The sequence below is a fragment of the Aethalodelphis obliquidens genome, unplaced genomic scaffold (genome assembly GCF_003676395.1).
Source record: "Aethalodelphis obliquidens isolate GAN/ISIS:26980383/991018 unplaced genomic scaffold, ASM367639v1 scaffold5, whole genome shotgun sequence".
In the NCBI taxonomy this organism is placed as follows: domain Eukaryota; kingdom Metazoa; phylum Chordata; class Mammalia; order Artiodactyla; family Delphinidae; genus Aethalodelphis; species Aethalodelphis obliquidens.
Genome location: NW_020837949.1, coordinates 23,790,626 through 23,811,208, shown reverse-complemented (window position 1 = coordinate 23,811,208; position 20,583 = coordinate 23,790,626). Strand labels below are relative to the sequence as shown.

Sequence of the window (20,583 nt, the reverse complement as noted above, 5' to 3'; positions counted from 1 at the left end):
AGAATTTAGGTACAGCTGACCCACACTTTCTGATGCCACTCCTGAACTTGGTCCCCCCCTTTTAGGGGCATCATGTGGACTCCTTTGGCAGTGTGTCACATCATTTCTTTTCTGCACCGTTCTAATTTTTCACCCCCATATTGGCTTCCCAACATTTCCCATTCTTGTTTGACTTCAGTATTTCTCAGCCGGCGGGCCGGCTGCTTTGTCTGTCTTGATGAGTGTTCTAAGCTTGAGGCGGGGCTTTGACTCCTACAGAGAATCTCATATTCTTCTGAGGTATTTCCAAGATACTGAGCCATTATGGGGACCCTTCTTATTTTCTAAGGTATTACACAGTCTCTCAAACTCTGTGTATTTGATATAACACATCCTGTTTGATTTTAAACAGTACAGAATGTGAATTCCCCTAGCATTCTACAGGTCTTCCTGGTGGGCTTTTGTTGAGTTCATTATGGACACGAAAGATAAGCTGGCAATGCGTGGAATCAAAGCCTGGCTGTGTGCCCTGTTTTCCTTGGACATCCCGACCTGTAGGATATCATCTGTCTGCATCCACCTAAAGCTACTTTTATATTAAAATGTAATATTTGAAGGTTTCCTAGAAACCGTGACTCTGTGGTTCATTGCAGGAAAATACAGTTGTTAGTTCAGAAGTTGGGCTTTATTCCTTGAAGGTACCCTTTAATTCTAAGATTTTGTGATTTCAAGATAGAATGTATATATTCAGAAAAGAAATTTATGCCCCAGCTTGATGACAGTGGGAAAGCAGTTGTATTGAACAACCTAGGGTCTGAGCAGATTTAAATGAATTTAGATTCATTCTGGACATACAGAATGAGGTTAGCGTTATCTCGGGAGAAGAGAAAAGGGCAGGCTCTCTCTTATCTTTTCCGGTGTGTTCTCTTTCTTGCCAGGCACACTGCAGATTAAGGAAACTGTGGTGTTGTCCTCCCTCTCGGCGAGGCAAGCGTGAGCCTGCCCTGGCTCAGCTCTGCCTGGGCTCCGAGCCTTCCCTGACCCTGCAGGGACCTCCTGTTTCTGATTGAGTGAACCTTGCAACTTCCCTTTTCTTTAAAAACAAAAGCAACTAGTGCTCCTGCCTGCTGACTTTTGCATCTCCAACCTCCAAACCCTGTAAACACCAGCCCTTCATTAAAATCCTATCAAATTTCTTTTGCTTTTACCCAACCAACTTGGTTGATAGCGCCCTCCCTGTTGTAGAATTCACTCTGCTTGTACCTCTAGGAAATCTGTGTTGGCCTTTCCATCACAGACGTTGATCAGAAGGCTATAAACTTGTTGGTAACTCTTCCCTAGGCCAATACCTGTAGTCATTATTAAGAGGGAAACTGTTTCAAGTACAAAGCTCTCTTGGTGTTGCAGTTACTGGGTCTGCATTGGGCTTACTGACTTCCATGCTCTTGTAGCAGTGAACTGTAAATGTATTTTGCATTTTTATAATACCACTGGGAGAGAAGTATGCTTGATTTCCCACTCCTGATTGAGCCAGAGCAGCTCCACTTTTTTTTTTTTTTTCGGAATTTTCTCACAAAATTTTAATAGGTGGAGGAAAAAAATGACTTGTGCATAAAAAAATACAAAACTTTTTTATAGGGTCTTCCCTATCTGTGCCTTCAACTTAACTGGCATTTACAATGCTGTTTATGAATGAAACGTGAAGACTTACCAGCATTTTTTTTGCTCTCTGTTGCTTTAATTGGAAGAGGTCAGCATTACTGGCTTGACACTGTTCTGACTTGCGAAATGCCTTGGTATGAAGCAGGTTTCACCTTCCTACCAATCCGGTGAGAAAACTGGTGTTGAGGTTGGGTCTGTGTTTTGAAAATTTGAAACTAATATATCCTATCGCAATGTATAGACCAGTTAGAGTTAACCAGTTCTCCAAGAAAACAAATCATTCCTCTAATGGGAACAGTTGTTCAAGGCTGGTTTTCTCTTGCACGTGATGGCTTTGCATTCGTGCCTTTTCATTCCAGTTCTCTTCAGTGTACCCTGGGTCCCAGGTGGTGAAGAGAAAAGATAACAGACTCAAGCCTTACAAAGCATGCAGTCTCAGAGGGACACACGCTGAATACCTTGAATAGGACCTCTGGGTGTTGCTGTTTTTCCTATTCTCTTTTCCTACCTGTTTTCTCAGCCCCTCCTCTTTTTCTCCCTCTGCATCGTGAACACTGCCTGCCTGATATCTTTTTTATTCCATCTCTCACTCCTATTAAATTTTCCCATGAGGGCATCTCCCTGAAACTCATCTCTTCCGTCCAGCCTCTGTTCTTCTCAATAGTTTAATGGTACAGCTTTAATAAACCAAGGTTTCTCGCTTTCAACCTAATGACCTGAACCAAGTGAAAATTCTCTTTGCATAAAACTAGATCCTAGTGAATACTGTTAAAAACAGAGCTCTGATTTGAAGTTTTTCTCTTTCCTTCACTGTTGAACTCCTGTAGCGCCAGAGTGCGGTTGGATTTTTGTAGGCCAGGCATTATAGAAAGCTGGAGTTGGGTGAATTATCTGCTGCCCTCTTCACCCGGCTGTGTTACATCATGCTGGTGCAAATGGGAGGCCAGCGTGAGAAAGGAGGCTGGTCTTTCTGTTCAGTATCCTAATGGCTTCTTTTCTTCCTTAACCCTGGAAGTGCACTCCCCGCTAGATTTGGGGCTTGCCCTTGCCCTGGTGGCACGGCCAGAGGTTGCTAATGAGATTCAGCACGTGTCAGTGTTGGGGGGCGTTTCACTGTTGGGGGGTAGGGTACATCAGCTCCTGCAAGTGGATGTGATAACAGGAAAATGCATTAAAAGAGCTGGTGTGGGGAAGTGATTTAACGATACAGCTGAATGTGGGGAAATTTAGCTTTTCCCTTTCTTCAGAAGAGATGATGCACTCAACATCCAAATAGCAGTAATCAATCTGCATTTAAGGCGGCACAAATGGCCACTTCTGGAGAGCTGTATAATATCTCCATTTCCAAACAGTTTTCTCTTTCAGGATATTAAGAGGATCTGTTCACTCTTCATCCTGTCTTTCCTCCCCACTCCCAGTTCCATCTGATACAACTCAAACTGCGAGACTCGTCTTGATGACTAGTGTGAGGGGTTTGGGGTAAAGTCGGAACCCATTAGCTTCAGCTCCTGTGTTTTACACAAGGTGTGGGTAGTTCTGTAGGTCATGGTCAAATAATGAACTCACAGTAAGAAGTCCTCCTTGCCCAGTCTTTCCTGTAATTATTAATCTGCACTGGTTGTGTTCTTTCAGAGGAAGTTGTTCTAGACTAACCTTCCTAATTAACTTGGTCCCCCCTCTCCACCCAGCTGTGACCGTTTGTCCACAGCACCTTGTCTGTTCTCTACCATCTCACTGTTCTCTTGGCTAAAAGGCCCTAAGTATTTGAGGTTTCAAAACATTTCCAACATATTTTGAAATACATTTGAAGATTATCATACTGGGAACATAATTTTAATCCCAAATAAGTTATAACAATAAAGTGATAACATTTGACCCTTGACATTTTTGAATGTCTCATAACTTGACTCCCTAAACCACTGGTTCCCATAGGATGGTCCTCAGACCAGCAACGTCATTTTCACCTGGGAACTTGTTAGACATGTGAGTTCTCAGGTCTCCCCACATCTCCGTTGCCCCAGACCTACCGAATCAGAAACTGGGGTTGAGTCCCAGCAGTCTCTTTTCACGTGTCCTTCAGGTTGTTCTAATGCGCATGAAAATTTGAGAACCACTGCCCTAAACAATTCTTTACCACTGTTTTGTTTTGGTTTTTAAGAAAAAATCAAAATGTGTGTCCTTTTTACGGCACATTAGTAATTTAATAGTTGGAATTGTAACCGTGTGTAAAAGGTAATAGAGACTAAGGCATGGAATGGATAAGCTTTCGATCTCTTTGGATTTCTGTCCTAGCTATGCCTTCCCTGCCAGCCATACTTGTTCCTCACCAAGCCCATTGAATAGTTCTGTATTCCTTCCCTGTGACTCCTCTTTCCCCTTCCTCATACCCTGCGTTCGTGGCTTTTGAACTGAATTCCTTCTGAGTAGCCTCTACCAGCTCTCGGCTAATTTTATGTGAAATCATCTTAAGGGTTGCTGTGCTTGCTTGATTTGCCTCATCTGCGGTGTCAGGGGGCTGAGTGGGTCGGAGCGCTGAGTGTCTATTACACATATCCCTATCCTACTTTTGCTCTAATCCTTGGAAATCGCTCCAGAGGACTGTAGTTCAAATAATTAATCACCAATACATCAATGCACCGAATTTTATAGCTACCTGTGAAGGGGACGTCTCCTTTGTAGCTTCCTTTCGTTTGTAAGACTCTTTGCATCTAAATTTCTTGTAAACTCCCTCATGTTATCTCCTCAGCTGCCCCTGACTCCCCTCCTCCAGCTCTGGGCCTGGAAGTTGAGAAGGCTTACTTCCCATGCCTCTTGCTTCTGCATCAAGTTCAGAGAGCCAGATCTCAAGTGGATGGCAGTGAATCTTTTCCAGCAGGTCCCTGTAAGTGTACTCACATCGGAAAAACCATTTTTCCCAGCAGTAAGCCTGTTGCGTCTTTTGACTGAGGAAAAAGCATTAAAATGTTCTCTAATTTATTCATTTTACAGTAACAAACATCAGGTGCATTGGGGGAGAAAACAAAAATGTGTGGTCTAGTGGGGTTTTGGATGAGCAAGTAAATAATTGCAAATATAATTATAAGCATGGAGATACCAGTGGGTACCTGGGAAGGAGCACCTAAATCAACGGGTTTATCCACAAATAGAGTCCACGAGGCAAGGCGTGTTCTGTCTGGGTTGCCTTGGGAAAGGGAAATGGAAGACAGGAATAGTGCTTTGCTGACCTATGACACAGCCATTCCACTTCCGTGAATTTATTCTAAGGAATAATTAGGGAGATGCCTGACAGTTTAAGAGTTATTCCTTTGGCATTATTTATAGTACCGGAAGTATTATACTGGACTATTAACATTCACATAAATATCTAGCAGTAGGCAATTGAGTAAATTATGGAATGTGCATCCATGTTATGGACTTACGTGAAGTTATTCAAAATGATGTAATAAAACTAATACTACAAGGAAGTGTTCATTTAGTTATTGTTTCTGGGGGAAAAAACAATCGCCAGACTTTTCCCACAATTTAAGTGGGTGGGTATGTGTATATAAACACTTAGAAATTTTGTTAATGATGCTTTTATCTTGGAATTGAATTACGCATTGTTCTTTCTCCTACTTTTTCTCTGGCCCTGTATTTCTGTATTGTCTCTGTGATCAAGACATGAAAAAATTTGGGACTTTCCTGACGGTCCAGTGGTTAAGACTCTGCGCTTCCACTGCAGGGGTTGTGGGTTTGATCCTGGTCGGGGAGCTAAGTTCCTGAATTCCACGTGGCACAGCCAAAAAATAAAAATAAATAAAAAGATATGAAAAAATTATAAAACCAGTGTCATTGAGGCAATTTTGAGTTGTCATTGCCTCTCATCTCATCTCACCTTTCTGCAGCCTTGTCCTCTCAAGAAGACTTTATTTATTTTTTATAAATTTATTTATTTTATTTATGGCTGCGTTGGGTCTTCGTTGCTGCACGCGGACTTTTCTCTGGTTGCGGCGAGCGGGGGCTACCCTTCGTTGAGGTGCACAGGCTTCTCATTGCAGTGGCTTCTCTTCTTGGGAGCATGGGCTCTAGGCGCACGGGCTTCAGTAGTGGTGGCACATGGGCTCAGCAGTTGTGGCTCACGGGCTCTAGAGCGCAGGCTCAGTAGTTGTGGCACGTGGGCTTAGTTGCTCTGCGGCATGTGGGATCTTCCCAGACCAGGGCTTGAACCCGTGTCTCCTGCATTGGCAGGTGGATTCTTAATCACTGCGCCACCAGGGAAGCCCCTCAAGGAGACTTTAGACTGACACTGACCATTTCTACCTGCTTTAGTAGTCCTTTGGTCCTAATCTGGGACAGCGTGGTCTGCTTGTGTTTCGCATGAATCTAATACTGGGCTACCTCTTCTCTGGTGATTCTCTGCCACAGAGCTCAGTTTTTCCCCCTCTCTTAACCTCAGCACAGCAGATCAGATGTCACACCTGGTGGAATAGCAATGCGTCTTCGTTTCTTCTTACATTAGTTTTCGATGAGGTGGCCCAGAGTTCCTTGTTATTTGCTCCGCTGCCTCATAATACCTCCTGACTCATTAGTTCACTGACCTCCCGTTGACCACAGGACTCAATTTCCTCCTTTCCAGTCTCTGTACTCTCCATCTTTTCTGTCTTATCAGTAATTCTGGTTTCGTTGAAAATGCAGCTGCATAATGCCCACCCACCATTGTGCGCCTGTGCCTGCTCTGCGTCTCATTTTCCGAGTGTCAGGACCTGGTTGCTTCTTCCCGCTGCCAAGGAACCAGTAGAAAGACCAAAGGAGGTGTTCCTTTTTGCTGTGTTTCACTGCTGTATTCATCAGTATGATCTGAAACACAATGAAAGCTTCTTTAGAAGTTTAGCAAGTTGCTCATTCTTTGTTCTGCTTTTTATCCTTTTCCGTTGGAATTATTTTCCTTTCTCCTTAGTCATTTACCCTGTATTATCTAGTAGGTGTTTCTGACAATCCTGCCACTTGGTTCCATTTCACTGTTTATGGTGGCCGGAGCTTTGCTCCCGTCACTGCCATTCAGACTATTGACCATCTCCTCTAGCTGTAGGACTCTTGAAGAAGGGAGCGAGAGGCTTTTGTTCTTGATGCACTTTTGCTTCTGCTTAGAGGCCAGGCTTTCAGCTCTTCTGCCTTGCCCCACTCCAAGTAGCAAAACCAAGATGTCTGCGACCTGGAGCATATATCGTGAACCTGCACCTCCAGGAGAGCCAGCAAGCCTCACTCTTCTGCGCCCTACACTCAGTTGGCATTATCCATGTCTCCAATCTGAAATATCTTCACACTCTGCCTTAGTCAGCGGGCATTTGTTCAGCTTTACTAGACACACAGTCATTGAACTAGGTGACCCTGAGTTTAAAACTATGTGACACAGCTCTGTGTTAAGTACCATAACGAGTATTAAGGATAGAATTCTAACCCTCAGAGGGCCTGTAGTCTAGCTATAGAAATAAAGTGAACACATGATACAATTTGAAAATACTGCATTGCAGTTTAAACTGCATGATGAACTGAGAGATACACGTGCATGTACCCATTCACATGTATAATTCTGCCATTTCAAAGTAGTTCATAGATACTTCCAGTGTTCAAACAGCCCCCCACCTAGGACCCCAGGTTAACAATTCCTACATGACAATTGTTTTATGATTGTGGTGAGGTGGTGGCTACTGATAAGCTGTAATTCCTTTCTTTCACTAGTGTGGATCTATAAAGACAGTGTAATGAATAACTTGCACATAGGGGGCCTGGGGAAGATGGACCTAATTGAATTAGAAGGAGTAATGTGGAAATGGTGGGAAGACATAAACTCTGGGGCCCATGAAAGCCAAGCATTACACTTTCCACTCGACGGATGTCACAGGCTGGTGGTCTTTGTTATGGGTATAAGTAGGGGAGCGAAATGAAAAAATCAATTCTGTGGAGAAGTCATGCAGCAGTGGTGTGCACTCTCAAAGGGACCTGAGTGGATTTAAAATATTCCTGATGTTATCTTGGAATAAATTGGTGTGGGCCTGGCCCAGGGGGGTTACAAAAAAGCCAAGTGAGCACAGTTAGGAAGGAAGTTCTGGCTGCAGGCAAGGAAGGAGAAGCAGAGTTAAGGGACATTGTGGTTCCTGGTTACCAAGACAGTGTTGTTAAAGGGGAATGATGAATTCAGGGCCTCCTGATCTTCCTCGGCATTTCCCTGCTACCTCTCTGTGGTATGCTTTCTGTCACTTTATTTTCTTTAAATGCCTTTATGTATGAAAGTGGTTCTTTTTGAACTGGGAAACGGTTGGAGTTCCCATGCCCCAGAAAAATTCATATATATAATTCTACTACCACTTCAGGTTAGCTAATAGGTATTCCCAGCATCCTACGTGAAGCTCACTTATGTCGCCAGGTTAAGAATTCCTCGTGTGGCAACTATTTTATGATTGGGATAAGGTTGAATCTAACCATACAGTCTTTGAACTTTTTTTTGTAAACTCACAAAAATATTCAGAATAATAATCTATACATTGAAATTAAGGTCATGGCCTCTTTGTTGGCACGAGATGAACTGATGACACAAGATGTCAGTGGTGCTAAGGCTTGTGCCTTGGAGAAGGAGGTTTTCTGCCTGTGCAAGGGGCCCCAAAACCGAAGAGCAAACTGTTTCTTCATATAAAGAGTGCTAGGTTCTAATTCTGTTGCGCTAAGGTAGCCGGGCTAATCTCCCTTTAACAACCTCCCTGCCTGCCTTTGCAGAGTTGATGGTTTTTATCTTCTAGTGGGAAGGCAGTAGTATCTCATATAGAAGAATTTCAGACTTTGTTGGTTAAAGGGAATAGTTTTCCAGTGATCTGAATGGGGTTCCTCTTCCACGCTATAGCTTCTAGAAGCTTCTAGAAGCAACCTAGACACCTGAGTTTTCATCCCTGTCCTTTACTGTTACCTCTTTGTAGGTATGTGGACGTTACTCACTTTTCCTGGCTGGTGATGATTTCTTGTCCATTATTGACACTGCTGGTTGTTGCCATCTTTGTCCTGCGGCTGCTTGGAGAAGAAAGCCTCTGAGAGGAGCAGCCTGTGGTCTGCCCCCCTGCTTCTTTTCTCCTGGCTGGCCTGAGCTCCAGCCTGCCTTTGTGAGAAAGCAGCTATTAAGCAGACACAGCAGGTGAAGCTTAGAAGTCAGGAGTTTCATTCCTTGCCTAATGAAAAGGGATGTTGAGCCGTGGTTGCAGCCTGCAGGCAGCATGGAGAGGGGAGTTGGTGTTTGCTCTGTGGAGCAGGTATCAGTGGAAGCAAACCTTCTACCTTTATACCCTCCCAGGTCTCAAAGACAGAGGGCCCCAAACCTATCCCAGAGAAGGTGGGTTATGTAAGATACAGGGGTAGCCGCACCAGGAAATAATGACAAGGCAGCAGAACCAGGATCTTCCTGTTTTTATTTTCCTTATATACAACTGTTAGTAGGCCGGCATGTCATATATGGATGCTTGCATCCTGGAACAAAGGTACATATTATATTCCTTTCATTAACCGCACTGTGGTAAGCCTACCACTCTTGGTGTTTGCTCCTTACCTCTTTGAGATAAAAGCATGAATCTCTTTCTTTTTTTTTCTATATCTTTATTGGAGTATAATTGCTTTACAATGTTGTTAGTTTCTTCTGTACAACAAAGTGAATCAGCGAAATGTATACATATATCCCCATATCACCTCCCTCCCAGCCTCCTGCGCTGGGTGGTTCCCCCAGATCCCCTCCCTACCCCCTTCCCTCCCCCGCCCCTCCCCCTCCCGTGGCATCAGCCTTGTGTCAGGCTGAGGGAGGTTTTCTGGGGATGGCTCACCTGGTGTCGTTTCTGCAGCAGCTGGCAAACAAGAACCAAAGCAACCTCAGCACAGGGAGGGAGACTCAAGCTGGCACATGAGACCATTTAGCTACTCAGTGATGCCTCACACTTTGCCGTCTGGGTCCAGCATACCACTTATACTTTAGAGGACTTCCTGGGCGGGCAGCATTTGTGCTTAGTGTCTACAAATTATTAACTTTCAATTTTGTCTCTGTTTTTTTTTGTTGTGTTTTTTTATTTGGTTTTTTTTTTGGGTACGTGGGCCTCTCCCTGCTGTGGCCTCTTCCATTGCGGAGCAAAGGCTCCGGACGTGCAGGCTCAGCGGCCATGGCTCATGGGCCCAGCCGCTCCGCGGCATGTGGGATCTTCCCAGAACGCGGCACGAACCCGTGTCCCCTGCATTGGCAGGCGGACTCTCAACCACTGCGCCACCAGGGAAGCCCTTGTCTCTGTTTTGCCAAGAACTATTTCTCAGTTTAAATATGATGTTGCCTGAAATTTATCTAATTTAGCAATTGTATCTAAAGTGTGAAAAGATGAAGTCTTTGAAGGTTTTTCCAAAATTAATGCCTGAATGTAAACAAGTATCTAATATTTTTTTTAGGAACAAGGTAAGAGAATTTCTTCTTTTAATATTAAGACTTACTTCACTGTATGACAGTAAAATTAAGTGAGAAAGAGAAAAATAAATACCGTATGCTAACACATATATATGGAATCTAAACAAAAAAAACTGATTCTGAAGAACCTAGGGGCAGGACAGGAATAAAGACACAGACGTAGAGAATGGCCACATAGCACAGAGAGATCAGCTTGGTGACCACCTAGCGGATGGGATAGGGAGGGTGGGAGGGAGATGCAAGAGGGAGGAGATATGGGGATATATGTATATGTATAGCTGATTCACTTTGCTATAAAGCAGAAACTAACACACCATTGTAAAGCAATTATACTCCAATAAAGATGTTAAAAAATAAATAAAACAATGAAACAGGGCTTCCCTGGTGGCGCAGTGGCTGAGAGTCCACTTGCCGATGCAGGAAACACGGGTTCGTGCCCCAGTCCGGGAAGATCCCACATGCCGCGGAGTGGCTGGGCCTGTGAGCCATGGCCACTGAGCCTGCGCGTCCAGAGCCTAAGCTCCGCAACAGGAGAGGCCACAACAGTGAGAGGCCCGCGTACCTTAAAAAACAAAACAAACAAAAAAAAAAAGACTTAATTTTAAAGAATTCTGGATTGTTTCAAATGTCATATGTACACTATTATCCATATTTTCTGCTTTGGGGTATTACGTTTTTCCCCTTAGGGTGGTATGTTTAATCTTGGTTAAGTGCTGAATTTCTGCTTATGGCACAAAGCTACTTTGGGGTCACAGAGAGAAAGCAGAATTGTAGGTTACCAGCTCACCATTTTTGCCTTGAGAACCTGTTTTCTGACTTACTGCCCAGGCCCTGTTCTTTTTTCCTCGTAGTATATGAAGTGCTCTCCAACCCCCAGGAAAGGCCAGGAGTTCAGCAGTGTCCTCCGTGAACCTTCTGTTTATTGGGCAGGTCCATGTATTTTGGTTGTTAGAAGAGGAGAAGGCTGTGGGCAATCTGTGCCCACGTGGGACCTGCAGAAAGCTGAGCAGGCCTCGCCTAGAAGAAAGGCGACTTACCTCAGGGTGGCAGTGAGCTCTTGCCTTGCCTCGCTGCGGGTTTGTTCCCAAGCCCCCTCCTTGGAGTTTATGGTAGCAAAATGGGGAAAGCCTGCTGATGGCAGAGGAGGCTGTAGAAACAGGACACAAGCAGGATGTACACAGGGCTTTGGGAGATGGAAGAGTTAGAGCTACCATTAGTGTGCAGATCCCAAGGGACCAGGGGCTAAACCTGGTCCGTGGTCATTATCAGACACCCTGAACAGTAAATCACTGGACTGAAATTAAATGGAGCAATTGTGACCCATTTGCAATTTCTAAAGCTGAAGCCCTTGATTCAGATTCAGGAGGAATCATGGGAGTCAAGGAACTTGGAAATGTTTTCTTTCAGCCAACAGTTCAGATTAGAATGAGTGTATGATTTTTTTCTTAATTCTGTACTTTGACTTCTTCCCCTCATCATGGAGTGGAAACTGGGTGGTAAGGGAAGTGTTTTGTCGTATCTGAACAGAAGGTGTTTCAAAACAGTTGAGTGAGAGACAAGTCCCCTGGGTTGGAAAAAGGGGCAAGTGGGGAGTGGTAAGGGTCCAAGTATGTAAGAAATGACTGTTCCACTTTGCACTCAGCAACACCCACCCAGTTTGATTTGTGAATTGGTTTTAGAAAGTTAGGACCTGAGAGTAATGCCTCTACTCCTGCTCATTAGTGGAGCCCGAGTGGGAAGAAGGTTGCAGTGTGGTTCCTAGTGTGAGGGTCCGACGTGTTGACCCTGGCCTGGGCAGTTTAACACTTTCTCTGGAATATGGAAACCCTAGAAAGTCTAGTTCATGGAGCAGTCACACTCCTGAACCTCTTCCTCAATCTCTAAACGCAGCAGTGTTCCCTGTGTGGGTCTGCAGGCTGGCAGTATGCGCAAAGGTCTTGACTAATGGTGTCATCGCTGAGTGATGTACTCATCACCTTTGATTCTGCGGTCCTTCATTGTTACATGAGTGATCATCATGTCCCTGAAGCTACCACTCAAGGGATTAGGAGGCAAAAGGTGGGAGATTGGAGCAAACCAGCCAGTGGTCAGATGTGTGTCCCAGGGTCCCCTGCTAATCCCAGTGTTATTACAACCTGAGACTGATTGAAAATGAGGCTTAATGTCAGTTATGTACCTTTGCTAATTTCCCCCCCCCCCTTTTTTTTTTCTTCAGCCGTGCGGTATAGCTTGCCATGTCTTAGTTCCCTGCCCGGGGATCGAACCCAGGCTGGTGGTGAAAGCGCCAAGCTCTAAGCACTGGACTGCCAGGGAATTTCCCTTCTTCCCCATTATTAAAAAGACTTTTCTGTACAGTATTGCTTCATTCAGGGCAACTTATCTTTTACTTGGGAGGAACTTATTTCCATTAGAATTGGAACACTAGCTACATATTTTTGCATTTAAAATGTTTCATGTGATTAAACACAGAAAGAAACGTTATTACTTCTGTTTTTTAGGAATGTGCTCTTCCAACTGATTCTTCTTTTGTGCCTAGAACGATGCCTTTCCTTTGGAAACAAGTTCTGGAGCTCTCTTTGATAACCAGGCACACTGTTAGCAGTAACTAGCAGCCAGCTTGTGGTAACTGGGCTTATAGGGGAAGAGCAGGGGTGTACCCTCCCCACCTCCCAATGCTCTGGCCGAGACTGGCTGCTCAGCAGCGTGCCCTGTGTAGTGACATGTGACCATCGGACCAACGTCTCTTCCTGCCGCCTTTTCCCACCCTCCTTACCCCTTCCCAGTGTGATTTGTATTGTCATCGGGCTTCTTTTCTTTTTTCTTCTTTCTTTACAGGGCTATTAAGAATGGTAAAGGATTGCATAGCAAGAAGGAAGTGCCTATCCACCGTGTCGCAGACATATCTGGGGTGAGTTGTGTCCGTGAATGGAGCTGTGTGGCTCCGAGGCGCCAGGAGCTTGGCTGCTTATTCACCGAAGGACCTCAGTTGATGTGTTTTCTGTAGCTCATTCGTTTTCAGGCACTGAATGTGAATTTTTCCATGGCTTCTCCTAATGCATCTATAGAGATCCTGTTTTATACTCCAGGAAAACAGAATTTAAACAAGGGCGTAAAACCGCCTATCTCTTCATCTGAATTTTTACTGAGTTGCTTTTCCCTTTTCTTGTTATCATGAGTTAGGAGATATTTCTTTTGAGTTGTATTAAAATAAAATTACCTTTTAAAAAAAAATCCCTGTTCTGTGACTGGAAAGTCTTAGTGGAGAAAGGTCAAATACAGGTTCTAGGACAGGTTTAGGAATTAATCCTAATTAATCCTAATCAACTAGGGAGAAGTATGTGAGCATCCTTTGAGCTAACAGATATATTAGATGATGTAGGAGAAGAGATGATGCAGATACTTTTGAGCTCCCTAAAGGCTGTGTCCAAACGACTGTTTCATGATCAGGATGCTACCCTTGCATATTTAGGAACTTTCACTGGCTGAATTAGACTCCTTTGTTAGTTGAGGGGGTTTATTCATTTACTCAGCAAGTGCCTACTGTGCCTGGAACTGCTCTAGGCAGAAAATGTAACAATGAACAGAACTGATAAAGTCCCTACATGCAAGCGGGAAAGGGAGACAATAGCAATGCCAGGCAGCAGCGACTGCTCTGAGGAATGGAACAGACCAAGGCAGTAGTGAGGGTTCAGGGGTTGATTTTGATCAGGTGGCCGGGGGAAGGCCTTCTGGCTGTCAGTTTCACCCTCTGTTCCTGGGACACACACCATCCAGTTCAACTCCCATAGCCACTAATGGGTAAGGAGGGGCTCCAGGGCATGTGTAGGGAGGAGCACGCAGCCCAAGGGACATGACAGAGGAAGGGTAGTCAGTCTTAGCTTGGACACTTGGGAAGCTTGCCTTGGGCACAAGAAGAAAATACTACCGTAAACAGAAGCTCAGCCAGGCCCACAGCAGTGATGAATTCCAGTGTATCTTGTGTTGTGTTCCCAAGCCTGGCTCAGGCTTTGCCTGTAGTTCCTTGTGGTGGCTTCTAACCTGTCTCGGCAGCTCTCCTCTGCCTGGGTGTGGTCGTCCGCTGTTGGCTTTAATCACTGGGATTCTGTTGAGCTTTTTCCTCTCTGTAGCAGTCACTGCAGACTACAGATTGCACAGTGTGGCAATTAATTAGACTTCCATCAAGACGTCGTGCCACTGTTTAACGAGCAAGGTACATCACTGTGCGTTCCTCGTAGCTCAAGTCCAGAGAAGCCCAGAAAACCTGTTACTAATGGCCTTTGAGCCACAGGTGACTGTGTTGTATCTCCTGAGGCTCATGGTTCACAGGTGACTTTCCCAGCAAGCTGGTATCAGGCCAGTTTTCTCTGTGGTTTACCGTGCTGTGTTATTGTTCATGTGTATATTAATTTGTATATGTATCTGCTGTGGCATTCTCAACAATATTTCCTTTAATATCATTCTTTTGGTGAAGTCAAAGGGTAATTTTTTTGGTTATTCAACTGCAGGGGGACAGCGCTGTAAAATACCTATTTTGGAAAACATAGTGGTGACTCCTGCACTAATGGCAGATACGCCCACCCAAAAGCTCATGTCTGGCCCATACTCCAGGGCCGTCTAGAAGCTGAATTCAGCCTTGGGGATGGTGCTGTGTTTTGGCCTGTGGAGTTCCTATTCTTGCTTAGATTTCCTATTGGCATCGAGGTGAGGCCCTCAGCAGGTTTTTGAGGTAGAGTTACAGTTGCTTTGGGGCTGTCCTCTTGGTACCCCCAGCATAGTGTCCTAATGATCTTGAGCACTATCTTTGGATCACATGCTGCCTTCTACCTTGATGCATTTTCTTTATGTTTGCGTGTTTGTTTTTGGTAGCAATGAATCTTAGGAAACCTGTCTTCATAATCCCCCACTGAACTGTAGTTCGGTTTCATACATACCTTTATCCTCTTTTCTGCCTAGATATTGGCGAATTGGTTTGCTCTTACATTATTCAAAAATAAATGCAGCGGGCTTCCCTGGTGGCACAGTGGTTGAGAGTCCTCCTGACAATGCAGGGGACATGGGTTCGTGCCCCGGTCCGGGAGGATCCCACATGCCGCAGAGTGGCTGGGCCCGTGAGCCATGGCTGCTGAGCCTGCGCGTCCGGAGCCTGTGCTCCGCAACGGGAGAGGCCACAACAGTGAGAGGCCTGCGTACCGCAAATAAATAGATAGATAGATAAATGCAGCTCAGACTTCCCCACTTACCATATAAATAAAAGAGGAAAGCTAGATCACGTGGGAGAGTGGAAGTGAAAAAGCTATTCCATTTAACAGATGTCAGAGTGACCTTGTCCACCTTCATAACACATTATTCAGCTTAGATTGCAGGGTTTTTTGGTGCCCTGTATAATAGACAAGTTTTGTCTCCCCCTTCTAACCTTCCTTTCTTTCCATCACAATGTCGTGTTCAGTATATGTGTGTTTTGGGTGCCCTTGTGCCATTTAAGTGAGATGTATGGGTCTTCAGCTTCCTGAAGCATTCTGGTTATCTTACTGAGGGACAGGTAGGCATGTGGGGTCAGATGGGCAAATAGTTTACATCTGGTTGAAGAAACAAACATTGGAATAAAGGCCATGTAATACAGCATATATAATGGTTTCATTAAAGTTTCTCAATTTTTTTTTAATCCTTGTGTCCCTCCCTCCCACCGTTGGTCCCTCTGTTAGTTGCAGGTCGTGGTAAATGGCAGTTTTTGTTGAGCTGACACTGTATGCAATATGCTGCCACCATAATTGACTATGAACTGATATTTGTGCATGACCTCTCACCCCAACCGAGGTCACATCCTTGGAGGAGGAGAAGACACATATGCTCTTCACGTTTTGTTCTCTGAACACTCAAGAAAGAGTGTGGAAGAGGTTATATCATGATTGTGAGACAAATAACCCATACATTTGTTCTGGTCTTAATGGCCTCCCACTCTTAGAGTCAGGTTTCTAGCCCTTGTTCCCATCTCTTCTGTTGTATTTTGTAAAAATGATTTCAGCAGGTTAAGGCTCAGTGCATGAAAATGCCTCCTGTAGCGAGTTAGCAAGTGCAAGCTCTGCTTGGCTGACTCCCTACTGTGGGAAGTTAAGTGACCCAGGTGTAGACTGGCTCTGCTTCGGCAGGTGAGATGCGGGCCTCCTCGTGTGGTGCTGAAACAAGCAGGCCTTTTCGTGTGCATCATCGGCTTTTCCCAGGACTGGACCGCTCAGGTGTTGGCTACCAAACATGCTTTCTAACTTTGTGTTCTCCTGTCCCCAGTTGAGCCTCTTGCATCCCTTCCCATATCAAGAACACATTACAGTTTTTTGACTTTTCAAAAATGTTACGATGGCTCCCCAATGTTTAGGTTGTGTTGTGTTTTGATTTTGTTAATATAGATGATTTTTGACATTAACGTCAGCTGAGTGTTGTGTTTTCTGTAAGCTTCATGGTATCTGTGTGTAATGCCAACTGGATGAACCTACCTTTTGACTGGGGCTTGGATAAACTTGGCTCTTCTGCATCTCTACTCCTGTTGTTCAGGGTATCCACTAAAGGAAAAAAAAAGAAAAATCTGGTAATTTGGGTCCTGAAGCAGTTACTGGTTTCCTTTATTTCTGACTTTTGAAGGTGAAGGAAATAGCCTATTACAAGCACCTGTCATTGCTGTCCTTATTACCCCTATCCGGTTACCCTTCAGGCCGGGATGTTCCTGTGAATGTGAAACCGCTAAGAATTTGATCAACTTGGTACTAGATCTGATTCCATTTGGAGGGTGATTCTGTGGTGACTGCTTCCCTTCATACAACCATGTTTTCATTATTAGTGGGTTTTGTTTTTCCCTGTTCCTTTCTCCACTCCCTCCCTCGCCAGCATACAAAAAGTCGGAATGCGCGTCAGTGGAATATAAGGCTGTTGCTTATCTTCGGTTTATTATTGTTTTTGCCGTAGCCTCCTCTGTAATAAATACAGTCTCCTGCAAATATAACGTGTAAAACAGGCAATAAAATGTGGCTGGTGCGTGGCTTGCTGTTGTTCTGGTAAATCAGACAAATCAATTACGGTTCTGAGGTAGGAGAGGGCTCCCACTCCTCAGGTTGTAGCCGCGTTGCACCGATTTCTTCCTCTGCCTCCCTCCGCTGGTGCTTGGTGAGTCATAGTGTCTATTTGACTTTTCCTCTATTTCCTGTCATGTGTTCTTTCCTCTCAGGTGCGTGTGGGGTTATGACGTGTGTTGACGACACCATGAGAGGCTGGAGCCTAGCCCGGCATCCTATCCACTTCAGCCACATTTCTAACAGCCCCAGAACGGGTCCGATTACCAGGATGGGGCTGTCCATCTCCTGAACATCTTCTGCCTTTCCATGATGCGGAATCCTGATGACTTGGAAGCGGACTTTGCTGCTGTTTATTCTGCTCTTCTCTCCTTCCTTGCCTTCTGGTCGGGCTCACTTGAAGATTGTCTTCTTTGCTCACGTTCCATACTGACTGCTTGGTAACCTCCTCTATCCATCAGTGGTTTTTGTTGGAGATACATACTATTACTAATACGAATGTGCTTAAGCGTGGCCTAGAATGGTCCAAAGACTAGCTCTGGGGGTGGGGATTAGGGGGAGTCAGATTTTCAGGTCCCTGCTTTCTCCATTAAATCATGAAGACCTGCGGAGTTGCCCAGTCAGAGTCTCACATGCAAATATAAAGGATGGAAGTGTTCCTTTAAAATAAATAAGCAGGATTTTAAGCATGTCCTCCTGACCTCTTCCTTCGGGTTCTGGTTTTTCAGTATCTTTTTGAACTTGAATAACAGTGTCCTCTTTTCCTCGGGGTGTTGGAGGCAGCCCTTTCCATGAGTCTTGGGGGCCATTATAGAAGTTATCTTTTCTTAGCTCCCAATGGAGTTGGGCCTCAATGTAAGAGTTTTAAAATGTTTTCGGCTGAAGAGATATAAAAAGTGGTCTGTCCAGTAAGTCCGAGGAAGGTGTAAAGCAGTACAGTCACCCAGGGGCTTTATAACTTAGGCCTGTGTTAAACTGCAGTTCCCTTGTGTGTCTTCTGGCCTTCTTGTTTAGAATGCCTCCTGCTTACGTGACCCTAAGGTTGCCCTCAGCTTCTAATCACCGGTGATTTGATGGTATCGATGCTCCTTTCCTGTTTGTTTTAATAGCTCTTCTCTCTTTTACTCTCCCTTAGCCTCTGAGTAACCTCCTAACCCTCTAATGTGCCTTTTGTGCTGACTACACAAGGTCAAGGCCTAGGGTTCTGCCTGGGAGTTTGGTGGCTTAGCACTAGAGCTTCCTTCACACTATACATTTGCTCCCCTGGGGAAATCCCAGAAGAACCTTGTCCTGCAAGAGCCAGCGCACCAGCGCACCGGCTGCTGACCTTGCTGCTGGAAGCCTTATGTGCTCCATAAGGTTGATGTCTGCTCACGGGGAAGCCAGGCTCAGTGCTAGTGCTGGGCTCTCAGGTGCTTTCTTGCATCTCTCCTGCATTTGGCAACTCTAGTTTTTGCCAGTTTAGGGGAAGCTGCTGCTCTCTTTGTTCCCCTCCCCACACCCGAAGGTTCTTGAACTCCAGCCACTCCAGTCGGACTGCAATGTGCAGCTCTGTGACCAGGACTCTCACAGCACAGAAACATGCACGGCAGCCCTGTGGCGAAGGCAGCTGCGAGGGCAGAGTGGCAGCTACCCTGGGAGTCTCTCTCCCATGCTGCTGAGGCTCTTTCCTTTCTCCATCCCCTCCCCCTCTCCTCTCCTGTCCTCCCATCCCTCCCCACAGCTCCCTTTTCCCTTCTCCCTCTGCAAAAGAGTTGGAGTTTGTTAAGGAGACCTTGATTTGGGGGGAGTTTGCTTCAGCTGGTCGCCCTCCCTAATGGCTGAGTGCGTTGCTTTATGGCCTTTTGTCCATAGTTCTTTGAGCCCTAGGAGTCCTGTGTGGCCAGTTCTTGTTTTGTAAAGCTCTCCTATTCACACTCCCCAGAACTGCAGGGGTATCCCTCTCTCCTTCTAAAGAAATCCGAAAGCATTTATGCTTTCCATGGGAATAAGAGAGAAGTCTATCTTTCTTAGTCTGAACGTGTTTCTGAATGAAATTGCACAGAAATGCTGGAATTTTAAAAAGATTGTATTTCAGCCTCTACCACAGTTAGTGGTTGTGTTTAAGCACCACCTTTTACAAATTTAATCCAGTTTTCAACTGAGTTCTTCTGTTGTGGATTTTTTTTTTTTGCACCGTAGGGCATGAAATCTAGGACATAATCTCTCATCTCTTTTATTTAGTTTGGGACATCAGGAGAAATTGTTAGTGGACTTTGAAACTGGCAAGATGATTATTGGGTATCCTTTCAGTGGAACGCTGGGTGCTGCCTAGTAAACCCTTTGGGGTTATCTGATTCTGTAGCCCCTTTGCTTTTTTTTTTTTTTACATCTTTATTGGAGTATAATTGCTTTACAATGGTGTGTTAGGTTCTGCTTTATAACAAAGTGAATCAGTAGTTATACATATACGTATGTTCCCATATCTCTTCCCTCTTGCGTCTCCCTCCCTCCCACCTTCCCTATCCCACCCCTCTAGGTGGTCACAAAGCACCGAGCTGATCTCCCTGTGCTATATGGCTGCTTCCCACTAGCTATCTATTTTACGTTTTAACTGGCATGTTTTGCACCCCTGTGGAGAGGGAATTTAACTTGTGAAGACCTAATAAAGATGCAAATGATTCCTGTTTGTACAAATGTGGCCCTGTATAGACAGATACAATTAATTTCTACTCTGTAAAAGAAATATTTTCAAACTTTACATTTTCACTCTATAGTTTTGCTGTACAGTTTTGCGTCTTTAGCAAATTGACTTCAGCATTTCTAGCTGCCTGTATATATATCCATCCTCCAGGCTCTGCTTTGAATCACTTGTAATATCTTTCTGGTTCCCTCATGAATTAGTGAGTTAAAATAAAATTTTTGACACATCTTTATTTTATATTTGTATAGAAGTCATGATTTTACCTGTTTGAAAATTATCCTTTAAGTGGATAGGGGAAGAAATTGCAAAAACAAGAGAGAGATACAAAATTACTTATAACATTGTTTTTATTGCCTCCTTTGTACCTGAAAGTATGAAGAGTCATTTGGTTGTAGAAGTTCTTTTTAAAAATACAGTTCTAAAGTGAATATGTCTCTTTCATCTGCAGAATGCCCAATTCCATCCTGTACCTTACTGGGTCTGCCGTTTTTTCACCAACAAGCTTTTTTTTTTTTTTTTAACATCTTTATTGGAGTATAATTGCTTTACAATATTTTGTTAGTTTCTGCTGTATAACAAAGTTAATCAGCTATATGTATACATATATCCCCTCCCTCTTGAGCCTCCCTCCCACCCTCCCTATCCCACTCCTCTAGGTGGTCACAGTCCGACAAGCATTTGTGTTGGAAAATTCAGGTGCCATAATAGGTTGAGGTAGTGGGACTGGACATTGAGCACAGGGC

General features: G+C 44.6%; 1 protein-coding gene across 2 annotated transcripts in view; it reads left to right on the top strand.

The window, feature by feature from the left end:
• The window catches only part of SND1 (staphylococcal nuclease and tudor domain containing 1), a 419,010-nt gene that overhangs the window by 236,820 nt on the left and 161,607 nt on the right, over positions 1-20,583 (top strand). For both annotated transcript variants that reach the window (XM_027102041.1, XM_027102042.1), the window contains exon 14: positions 12,935-13,007. In XM_027102041.1, the coding sequence (XP_026957842.1) occupies positions 12,935-13,007 (73 nt within the window). The remainder of the gene's footprint in view (positions 1-12,934; positions 13,008-20,583) is intronic.